The 12333-nt window shown below is 42.6% G+C and overlaps 1 protein-coding gene across 3 annotated transcripts in view; it reads right to left on the reverse strand.

The window, feature by feature from the left end:
• The window catches only part of CTTNBP2 (cortactin binding protein 2), a 147749-nt gene extending 136161 nt beyond the window's left edge, over window positions 1–11588 (reverse strand). Inside the window, exon 1 of one of the 3 annotated variants that reach the window (XM_078440131.2) lies at window positions 11363–11586. In XM_078440131.2, coding sequence (XP_078296257.2) covers window positions 11363–11443 — 81 coding nt within the window. In that variant the 5' untranslated portion in view covers window positions 11444–11586. Of the gene's footprint in view, window positions 1–10904; window positions 10984–11362 lie in introns of those variants that run through there. The other 2 variants (XM_078440142.2, XM_078440147.2) reach the window with 2 other exon arrangements.
• Between the last annotated feature and the right edge of the window lie 745 nt (window positions 11589–12333).

Raw genomic sequence — 12333 nt, forward strand, 5'->3', positions numbered from 1 at the left:
GATGTCACCAAAAAATCCAGATCTCTGGCTTCTCTTCAAAATTCAGATGATCAGTTAACCCTGGACCCACATTCCCACAGAGCAATAATCTGCAGCAGCCCCTTTAGAAGGAATATGCTCTTGGCTTTGCTACCCCACTCTCCCCACCAAACACCTACAGACACACACAGGGCAGGCATATGTACTTTGAAGAGGCCTGGTCTACCACCCACATTTAGTCAACTGGGTCTGTGGTCAGATGAGTCTGGAACCTGCTGTATGAATACCAAACGCTTTGTTAAGCAATACCTTGTAGCTTTTTGCCATTCCAAAGCAGGCTGGGGCTGGAGTACGTGAGCCTTCCACAGATTCAGCTACACCACAAGGTAACAGCACCACGGCCCAGGGGACACATCCTCACCCATCACCCTTTCAGCTCCACAGTCTCTTCTCCATTCCTTCCCTGGTAACTGCATCCAATCTCACCTCTTAAAATCCCATTACTATACCACAGATGCCCAATGCTTTTGTCTCCAACTCTGCCCCCTTTCCTCACAACAAGTTTCATGGGCAGGTCTTAGGGCAGCCGCCTTAGGATCAACTAGCGTGCTCACAGCCCAGCCTGGGCAAATCCACAGCCTGAGCTCCTCTACACACAGTCCACTGCGCCCTTCTGTGCAGGGACTCATTTGATAAACCCACTCACCATCAGAGGGAGGGGAACATATGTTCATCCCCAAATGCCTCAGAATACCCAACCTCAGAAGCCATTCTTCAGAACATTCCAGAACATTATTTCACATTTGCACAGAACCCAAAGGTTTCCAAAGTATTCTCAAAAAACCAAATCTAATCTGTAAGATAGCATCTCTATTTTTCAGTTAAGAAAACCACAAGTCAGAGAAGTTAGATCATTCAATCAGGAAATGACAAAACTACAACTAAGTGCCCGTCTGCACACTTTACCAGCACCGTGACAACACTCTAAAGATGAAAAATAGTGCCATTCTATCAATCAACTAATAGGAACCAGTTTAACACGCTCATTATCCTTGTGATGACACAGAAGCAAACATGGCAAGCCCATAAATGATTCCACGGGCTTTCGAACAGGCATAACCAGAACTGGCTACTTCTCAGTTTCAAAGAAACCTTCTAGAAGAAGATAATAATAGTATAAATGTTAAAGAGACCAGAGGTAGCTGGTTGTCCAAAGAAAGATTTTAAAAGGGCCTTTCTCTTAAAATGGTTTCTTTTTGCACATATATTAGAGCAGTTATTTGGAAAGCCAGGGGCTCAGGATGGAAGAAGAGAAAAGAAGACTACAGTAAGCCTAAAGGATGTGTTATTTCTAGGATGCCCTTGCTTAGGAAGTTAGCTTAAGAGACATTCCCTGTCAACGGTAAAATCTAATATACTAGGGCTCAATTTCTGCTCCCACTACATGTGGCATCACATAGGTCTTAAAACACAGTTGTTCTCAAAGGCAAGCGTGCCTAAGAATCACCTGGAGACCTTGTTAACAGACTGATACAGGTCTGCAGCAGGGCCTTGAATGTGCCTTTGTAACAAGTTCCCATTGCTGCCGGTCCATGGACCACACTTGGTGAGGCATTTCTGTATCTTACCTGATCTCTTTTCTCATCTACGGAATAGAAATCCTAACATCTACCCTATGACGTTCTTGTGAGCATGAAACAAGAACACATAAACAGAGTAAGTGCTAAATAAAAGTGGTAATTGTTACTATCCAGGCTGAGGGCACCCAGATATTTTATGTAGAGAGGAGTAGGCTGTTGGCAACAACCCCATTGCTTTGAAAATCAACCAGCCTAAGTCCGATAAACTCAGTTTATTGACTATGATGAAAGACTCTTTTCCCACTGAGATGGAAGGGTGAGCTGCAATTCTTATGTGCTTTAGAGGGTAATGTTTTATTAATGCTTCTGCTGGTTGTTCTAAAGGTTTTAATTAATTGTATATTTTATTGTCCTTGTTTCCCCGAAGCTTCACAAGCAAAGCACTCCACTTTAAATACTAATAAATTATGAAAGACATTGCCAAGATTCTGATTCATATTAGAGTCAGGAGAGCTTGCTCTGGTTCCATCATCATCAACATTACATGTGACCTGCAACCAACACTTCTGTTTTTTTAATATGTCACCATCAATTAAAAGGGAAATTTGTTAAGGTAAAAAATCACTGCTATGAGGGTTCTTGCTAAACCATTGATTAGGTTACACAGAATGTTAAAAAAAAAAAAAATCTGTTTCCCATCACAATGTATTAAGTGATGCACTATTTTAAATACATAGTTTGTCTGCCTGCCTGCTACTCTCTCCCCATACCTCTCACCCTTGGGTCCTCACTAAAGATGCTATTACTTCCTGGCCTTCAAGAATATTCTAATAATATTTTCAAATCGTCATTCTCCAGGGCTTAACATTTTCATCCACTATTCTGGTATAACAGCATAATAAAAAAAAAGTATATGAAATCATATTAGAAGTCCTTTATTTTACAAATAAATTCAAAGCACCTTAGTACTGTTAGAAATTTAAGAAGCCCCAAAGCAAAAATCCTAAGAAAGAAGTCTGTTAAGTTACACATGAAGTAGCATCTACCGGACTTGATGCATGTGTGGTACCATAGTAATTAGATATAGAAAAATTGTTAATGTTTTTTGGCTTAAGAACAAAATAATTATTCTGAATCTTTTATTTCTTAAACCACTTTGAGCCATGATTGACATACAAAATGCTGTACATATATAGGTACAACTGGATAAGTTTGGAGATACAGGAACACCTCCAAGCTTCCCATTTTTTTGATAGATTTTATATTTTAAAAGACAAACTGGGGCGCCTGGGTGGCGCAGTCGGTTAAGCCTCCGACTTCAGCCAGGTCACGATCTCGCGGTCCGTGAGTTCGAGCCCCGCGTCGGGCTCTGGGCTGATGGCTCAGAGCCTGGAGCCTGTTTCCGATTCTGTGTCTCCCTCTCTCTCTGCCCCTCCCCCTTTCATGCTCTGTCTCTCTCTGTCCCAAAAATAAATAAAAAACATTGAAAAAAAAATTTAAAAAAAAAAAAAAAAAAAAAAAAAAAAAAAAAAAAAGACAAACTAACTTGATAACCTAATTTTCCAAAAAAAGATAGAAGACAGAGTAGACATAAATGCCACCACTTACATAAAAAAATTAGAATCTCTATCAGGGAATCCATGAAAACATGACAGCCCCACTCTCCCACCAAAAAAAAAAAAAAAAAAAAAAAAAAAAAAAAATCACAGCAGACATGTTCACACTAAGCTTTTTTATTACTGTACTTGCTTTCCTAATTAAAGAAAAATCCAGATCTCATTTTTAAGTGATAGCAAGGCATTCAAAAGAAAGAAAGAAGAAAAAAAAAAAAAACAGCTAGATTTCAATTCTACAGGCCACCCCTGTCTGTCATGTTTGATGTTTGCCAGGAAAAGGACTCCAGGAAAAGTGCTTCTTAACACCTAGTTTTAAAAATCTGGCATAGGCAGCTTCAACTAATCCAAAGTCTGGTCATCGAACAAAGAGAGGGCCTTCTTTGGGACATAAATACATAAGCTGAAAGAGAAGACAAAACCCCAAACTCTTACTGTTCAACACAGCAGTATTCAACAAGGTCTGGGGTGGGCGTGGGGAGGGCGTTCTTCCAGATTTTCTTATACAGGCTGAGAGAGAGTGGGAGGGAGTAGACAAAATAGAACCTGGCTGAGTAAAGTCTTCTTCAATTGCCAGAACTGAACATAGGCCAATACCAGTTTCCCTCAGTACCACTCCACACCCTCACCTCTAAAATACTGGGGTTTATGTAGGGAATTTCAACAGTCACAGCCAATTAGGGCCAGGAGATCCTTATCCATATCCTTTCAGAATTAATGGAGTCAGAACATTGATGGCTGCCAAAAAGCATTTAAAAGAGACTTTAGGCAACAGTGGCTTAATGTGCCCTTCAGATCTTTGCCCAAACTTACCAGTTATGGTGACTATCTAGTTACCAAACACAAAACCAGCCATGTTCTCTGGCACTTCCCACAAACATCAAGAGCATCTTCTCCAGTTTCAAATCTAGTGGGCCACCTACCCTACATGTGGATCAATGAATTTACCACATGGGAAGGAGGTGAGATATCTCAGAAAGCCAATGGGTTAGAAGGACTTAATTTCATCTGTTTGGATCTGTTTTCTCAGTGGTAAAATAAGAATGTTGTACTAAGTGATCTCTAGAGTCTCCCCCAGGTTCCAAATGTCCTGATTTGACAGACCATCAGGGTAACTGGATTACTACACTGAGGAAATTTTTAGGTCATTCCACGAAGACTTTGAGAAAAATTTGAGGTCAACTGATTTTTCCACTTTGCTCTGAAGTTACAATGTAATTGTAATTTCCTTCCCAGTCTAATACAGAATGCTAATTAATTAATAAGGTGCATTTAGAACTTTTTATGTAAGCAAGATTTATGGGTTGGGGATGAATAAGAGGCATAAATAAGGGGAAAACAATGAAATTCATATTGAAATTTCAAGGAGAAAATAAAAATCTGAAGACTAGATCAGTTACATGAAAAAAATCCAACTTTTTCCAGGTACACAGAACATTTACAATATTAAATGTGAATTCAGCTAATTATATGGATTTTCATGATGAGAAGTACATTTTCCTGCTCTAAAATTATTTCAAGTCTCTGACATTACATCTTGCTTTGAGATTATTTCTCCTGGTTTCCCTCTATAGGGAGGAAAGAATGTTACTAATAAAGTTTGCATACCTTTAATTTTGTTTTTCCCAATCCTTTGTCTTCTAATTCATCGGAATCCTATCTTTCTTGAGGACCTAGCTCAAATCCCACTTCCATAGGTCTTTACAGACTCTACAGACTCCAGAAATCTCTCTTTCCCTACAGTCTTACAGTCTGCACTATAACTTCACCAGTCAAGTAATCGCATCCTGCCTTGTGCATTTCCTCATATTAAACTTACTCATCTATCCTGATGCTCTATTTTCTCATCCCCACTAGAAATCTCAAAACAGCAAGAATATATTGCATCCTCACATGACGTTACCTAACGTGTATGCCCACCCACTTTTGGTAGAAAATGCCTATTTCACTCAGTATACAAACACAAAGCAGGTAAATCACGTGTAAATAATAAGATACAATGTTATGGCCTACTCTAAGGCCAACTAACTGGTCAATCGTTTTCATTCATTGTTTCAAAAATCAATTAGAATAATCTAAACTAGGGCAACTTGGCTATGTGGCTTTAAAGCAACTTGGGGCCAGCTCTCCATGGCCTTGCACCTCAAATCAACCACACTGCCTGAGGTCTTTCCTGCAAGACAAACATCTGAGTATACTGGAAGGAGGTAAAACTGACAAGTAAATAGAATGACAGGAAGGAAACCTGGCAATGGATATAACCAATTTTAAGTAGAAGAAAACTGGAATGAAAAGCAGAAAAGTGGCTCGGTCAGGGGTGACAACCTCTAATAATTAAGCATAGCCACCTCCCTTTCCCTCCTTTCAGATCTCTCAGTCTCCATTTCCTCTTTGGGGGGAAGGAAGGAAGGAAGGAACCAACCACATCTCAGATAAAACAAGTGTCTATTTCCATTCTAACTCAGCTTTTCAATGTTCCATCAGCCCTACATAGCACTTCTCCACATGCGAACTAGCATCCAGATCCAATAACTGTCCCTTAAGAAGCTGATAATGCATTGAAGAATATCATCTTGATTATCTGTAGGTGGCAAATGGCAGCATGCTGATTTTCAAATGAAGAGGCTGAGACACAGACTGCTAAATGACATTCTTACAGTTACAGAGCCCTTCTGTGGAAGAACACAGGCCTTTGGAATCATCTTTTTGCCTCTTCAATGAAATACAAAAATGTCAAAACCAAATCATGTATATTCTACATTGCATATTGCATCATATTGTACACAGCATTAATATGATTTATTTTTGTACAAGTTACTTAAAAAAGATTAACAATTTTTAAAAAATTCTTTGACTTTAATGTCATTATCACCTTTCTTGTACTTGTTCTCCATTTTTTTTTTCTTTACCTGACATCTAAGAAAAAAGACAAGCTTCCTTTTTTATGTTATAACAAATCTGGCAAAGGAGTGCCAATAGAGAACAATACAATTGAATACATTCAAATAAAGTCCTATCTAGGGGAACCTGGGTGGTTTATTAGTCAATTAGCATCCCACTCTTGATTGCAGCTCAGATCATGATCTCAGGGTTCAGTTCATGAGATTGAACCTCGCCTTGGGCTCTGTGCTGACAGTGTGGAGACTGCTTGGGATTCTCTCACTCCCCCTCTCTCTCCCTCTCCCCTGCTCTCGCTCTCATTCTCTCTCTCTCAAAATAAACTTTAAAAAATAAATAGGGGCACTTGGGTGGCTCAGTCCATTAAGCATCCAACTTCGGCTCAGATCATGATCTCGAAGTCTGTGGGTCCCAGCCCACATCAAGCTCTGTGCTGACAGCTCAGAGCCTGGAGCCTGCTTCACATTTTGTGTCTCCCTCTCTCTCTGCTCCTCCCCCACTTGCATGCACGCACTCTCTCTCTCTCAAAAATAAACAAACATTAAAAAAATTGTTTTTTTTTAATAAACAAATAGGGGTGTCTGGGTGGCTCTGTCAGTTAAGCATCCTATTTTGTATCACGTCATGATCTTGCATGAGTTCGAGACCCACATCGGGCTCTGTGTTGACAGCTCAGATTCTGTGTCTCCCTTTCTCTCTCTTCCCCCCCCCCCCCACTCCTCTCTCTCTCTCTCTCAAAAATAAACATTAAAAAAATAAATAAAGTCTTTTCTAAAGCAACATGCAGATGTGCTTAGGTGGCAAAGTATATGGGGGCAGAAAGAAGAGAAACTATTCCATCTTTCCCAGGCACATTTACAGTTGAATTCTAGTCCCAGATTTCTGGGCATTTGCAGACTATTCCAAAGCCTTGCCTAACTGTCTTCCTGCCCAATCTTCCCTTTATTCCCCTTTTCCTGTTTCCAAACTTCCTTCCATTTCTGCCTTGACCCCCCTCAATCATCAGTTCCCTCCAAAACCCCAGTGGGTGATTTGACCTTGACTCTATTATAGAAAGAATTCAGGATGGGAGGGATGCAGTTACCATCTCAACCATTATTCTGAAGACAGAATCTAAAGGGAAAACTAACAGTGTTGGATATTAAATTAAAAAAAATATATACCTGTGAAATATCTGAAATGTCACTGAGAAAAGCAGTTTGGAAAGAGACAATATACAAATAAAAATCGGAAAGAACAACAACAAAAAAAAACTCAGAGAATCAGGGTCATCTTTCAGAAACAAGAAAAGCTCTGTAACATCTATAATGTTAATTACTACAAATCTCAGACCAATAGTTTCATGACATCCAGTAACACACAAAGTAAATTTCCTAATTAGCCAATCAAAATTAAGTATTATAACACAGCTTCCTGTTGAGTGTTCATTTTCTTTCTTCAGTAAAGATTAGTGAACACCTACCAAGTATGTGCCCGGCACAGTGCTTAACCTTTGCTTTCTTTTAGAAACAAAATCCATACAGCTTTTCTTGAAGGAGGCTGCTTGTCCTAGCCACAGCCTTGCTGTCCATAAGATCAACAGCAGATATTTGTAAATGGCTGAGTAAGTACTCAGTCTGTGAAACATTTTCTCACCTCATAAAGTTACATGAAACACAAGAGAATAGAACCAACTGGCAATCAGGCTGAGGCATGGATTCAATCACAGAGAAGACAAATGCTTCGCTCTAAACAAAACTGCTCCTGCGAGAAATGTAACAACAATACCAACAATGATAAAGTCAAAAAACAGGCACAAACAGAAATACACATTTACAAAGAAAAAAAGTGAAAAAGTGAAAAGCAGCATGTTGAAAGCATCAGTTATATTCTAATCATGGGGGAATATTTTAATCTATTTCCTCAACTTCTAACCTATCTTTCTAAAGCACACTGTTGAGACTTAAGTTGAGCCCTGTAGGCTCGCGTTGGAAAGCCCCTCACATGTGCCCCAAGCCACCTTTCAAAGAATCCTAAGAACCAGCCACATGGCATACAGCTTCCTGCAGTTTCCACTTCCAAGTCCTCCTTCCATCTCAAGACCCAGCTCAAATGCCATCCTTCTGTGGAATGTTTCCAGGTCCTTCCACTAGGGATCATCTCCATGACTCTTCTTCCCCAGACTCCTAATATAAATTATTCGTGCCTTTCATGACACCATCATGTCTGATTTGATTCCTTGGTATTTATCAGTTTCCACCATGGGAATGTGTTACTTCAAGGCAGCAAAGATGTTACTCATGATGCCACCATCTTGGTGAGTGGTCGGTAATGTGTTAAATCTGAATTATTCCCTACTTAAAAATTATGCTATGAAACTTTCAATTTCTATAGCTGCCATATAACTATAGATTTTTTCAAAAGAAAGGTTAGCAAAATTGGCTAAGAAAGTGCTTTCTTTGCGTTTACATTCAATACTATCACCTGGAAAACAAAAATTTCCATGGTACCAGCTGTTAATATGTTTAACATTACTATTTTGCATTTAATAAAACCACTGTCCAAGTTTTTTTCTTGTTACTATCACCATGACAACAAAAATTTATATCTACTTTTTGCATATTAGCTGCTCCAGAAAAGTCCAGAATGACAAGAATGTTGGTCAGTTTTCCAAACATAGCATTAAAAAGACCTCCATTTTCCTTTCACTCTTAAATTCTTTGGTGACAATAAAAAAGCAGGAAGATTTCTGTTTTCCATACTGCCTTATCCATTAGGAGTTATTTTCAGAGTAGAAATAGCAATATAGCCTATAAAAGTCATCACATTTGGCTAAAGCACTGAAAATAACCCAGGTCTCTCGCATGGTTCACAGCAAAGACTATTAATATGATCCTATTGAATAATGTAGCTGTTACCCAGCTTTACACTTGGGATGCTTTCAGGATTTAAACAGCTAAGAACAAGGATCACAAACTAAATTTAAAACACTCCACTGAAAATCACATTAAGCTGAAAACTATAAATTAAACTTGTCTCTAAGCAACAATCTAAATAGTCAAAACTTAGTGAAAACACTCACTTTCAAAAATAGCCTACTGCTTTGGAGTCTCCATTGGCTCATGACTGCCAAATGTACATATAAAAATGCATAATATGTAAACTAATTTGAAATGAAATAAATCTCTAAAATGAAAAAAAAAGTTCCCCAAAATGAAAAAAAGAAAATTTAAGTTCTCAGTTGCCATGAACCCTAAATGCATAAATATGCCTTTGATTTTTAACCATTAGATAAGAAGCAGTTAAAATGACAATTATCATTCCTCAACCTAGCTTTAATTTAAAAATCAGTCTAAGTCAAGTGGCTGCTTTGGGAGGACCACACCTCATTAAATTAAAAGTAAAATGCCCAGTTTACAATAAGCCATCATCAGAATTTTACTACTAAGTCTTAAGTTATTAAAAAAAAAACAACAAACCACTATTAGATTAAGCATCCTTATTGCATTTCTAAAGGATTCTATAAAAATAACAAGTTTTACTTTCACAGATTTTTCATGGCTATTACCATTAAACATGGTGAAATTATAAAATCCCCACCTATCCACAATGAAAAATCAGACTCCTGAAAATTTTAAACAGCAGAAAGGGAACACTGACCTTAACACAAAAATCTGTCTGGTGTCCAAGATTCTGTTTGCAATCTAACCCAATAAAACTACAGAACAGCTACAGACCATAAATCAGATGTTTGTGTTTGGTTTAATCGTCAGGTGAATAAATACTGAGGGTTAACAGAAAGAAGCCTGTTCTAAGTCGATTAAACAAATTCAACCTTCCTGGGAAACAAACACACACACCCCTACCTCTTTCTTTTCCCTCCTACTCCTCTCCCCATAGCATCTCCTGGGGTAGAAGGTACCCAATCATTTCAACTTCCCAGAGAGGCTGGTGTTGTCTTAAGAGCTGGCTTCCTTATTGTATTTCACAAAGGGTAACTGATACACTGCATCACAAGAGAGCAGGTTTCGTTTGAAATCTTAAATTCACGTTTTCCAAGCAAATAATGAAAAACCAATTTTCCTAAAAGTTTCAAATTAAAACTTGCAAGTTTCACAAGTGGAAATCAGGAGCCCTCCTCCTCCGTTTTTCCTCCTCTCCCTGTTTCTCTTTTCCTCCCCAGTCTCAGCTCAAGTAGCTTCTTCCACCTCTCTCTCCCTCCAGAAAACCCCACGTCCAAACAGGGAAGAAGTTAAAGCAACCCAGATTTTTCACACCTGGCCCTGCCCTCTGCTGCTCGTGCACCGACTCTGCTTAGGAAAGAACTGAGGGGCCTCCATGCTCTCCTCTCGCTCTATCCCACCCGAAATCTCCGGCTAGGGCAGCGGGATCGCGCCAAGGGTGGGAGGCGCTCCCAAGGGCTGCCTTTCTTTGCAGCTCCCTGCAGCTCCTGCAGCTGCTTCTCAACGCCCAAAACGTTTCCACCCAGGAAACGTGGGTCCAGCCCTCCCCCAAGGTACGGGCTGGAAACCACCATTCAGTCTGTGCACGGGGATATTCCGGGGCCGAAAGTGGGGCCGGCGATGGATGGAAGCTCATTCGGCTTCCAGAGCCCAGCGAAGAACAATGTGTTGCCACTTAGGTGCTAAATCTGCACCTTGCCCTCCACCTTGCACATCTTCTTGGGAAGAACGAGGACACCTTCCCACCCCTCACCAAGTGGCGGGGCAGCAGGCAGCTAGAACCCAAAGCTCCGACGCGCAGCGGGGGGCAGCAGCGCCCACAGCCGGGCACCGAACCTCTCTCAAGGGGCCTCAGGCACAGGAACACACACACACAATGGGCATCCCCACACCTGCCTGGCGATGACCCGTCTCCCCCTAGCCGCCTTCCGGGGTCCGCTGAGAGATGCCAGGCAGCCCCGAGACACGAGCCCTCAATCACGCGCACAGAGGGAGGCGAACAATGGGGGTCAAGTTCGCTTACAAACACACCCCAGCCCCCGCCCCTGGCCAAACCCCGCCGCAGCCGAGGGAGTGGGCGTAGGGGTCGCTCAGGACGCACGCAGGGAGCCCCGAGAACCGAGCGGACTGGGACTGCTTCCCGCAGGGCAGGAAAAGGACAAGAAGGGATCCTGAGCCCAGGCAGCCGCCTCACCCGTCTCGACCCGGGCTCCGGCCGTGAAGCACCGTGGGGAGGGGGCACCCCGGGGAGCCGGGGCTTGCGGAGCGCCCCAGGGGGGCAAGCCCGGTGCAGCCGGAGCCCTGGCCCGCGTCTACACCCTCCCCGCGCCCACCCGGGGACCTCGGTTACCGCCGCCTCCGCCGTGGCCCCCGCCGCGTCCTCCGGGGCGCGGGAAAAATCGGGCTCGCAGCTCGCGCCGTCCGTCGCCATCTTCCTGCTCTAGCGGATCCGAATGCGAGCTCGGAGCGGCGGCTGCGGGTTCAGCCCTCTCCGCACGGGCGGCGCTTAACCCGCTGCGGTCCGAGGACGCGGGCGCTCGCAGCCGGGCCGCCGCCGCCGGCGCGCTCCCTCCTCCCCTCGCCACCGCCCCCGCCGCCTTAACCCGCTGCGCGCCGGAGCGCCGCCCGCCGCCGCCTGGTCCCCGCCCCGCGGCCCCGCGCCCGGCTGCCCGCAGTCAGCTCGTGGAGGTACGGAGAATGGGCACGCGCGCCCAGCCCGGGGTAGGACCCGAGGCGCAGAAAGGGGACCCAAGGCGCAGAAGGGGCAACCAAAGCCCCGACGAGGTGAAATCAAAAGCCCGGTAGGTGATTCTCCCGGCACGGTCCCCACCGAGCCGGCGGTGAACAGACCGGATAAATGTCAGGCCTCTCGATTTTGAATTCTCTATACAGTCAAGAAAAGCCTTCACCTCAACCCCCTCTATGCCACCGCTAGGAATCACAGAAGGCACCCTTTTCTTCTTTCTTGGATTTATATGTTTGTTGTTGTTGTTTTGATTTTGGTTTTTTTGCAAGACTGCCATCAGGGCGTTTTTACCCTCCTGGTGTACATATCTGGCTTTGTTTTATTCTATCACTGCCTTTCGTCGTTCTCCAAAAACCGTCAATTCCCAGATCAAAATGTGTCCTGCCACCTTTTATTCGGTTGCATCCAGCCCCTTGGCCTATTCCTTTCTAATACAATCTCTTTTTCAAGAAAGGTGTAGCAGGGCCTGTTTTTGTTGTTTTTGTCCCCAACTCTGGGGTATTTCTGAAAGACTAATCAAGAAATGTTAAGTGCCATTCTTGTAAAAGGAAGCTCTCTACTTTTAAGAGAATTTG

Source organism: Panthera onca, chromosome A2, assembly GCF_046562875.1.
Source record: "Panthera onca isolate mPanOnc1 chromosome A2, mPanOnc1 haplotype 2, whole genome shotgun sequence".
NCBI lineage: Eukaryota > Metazoa > Chordata > Mammalia > Carnivora > Felidae > Panthera > Panthera onca.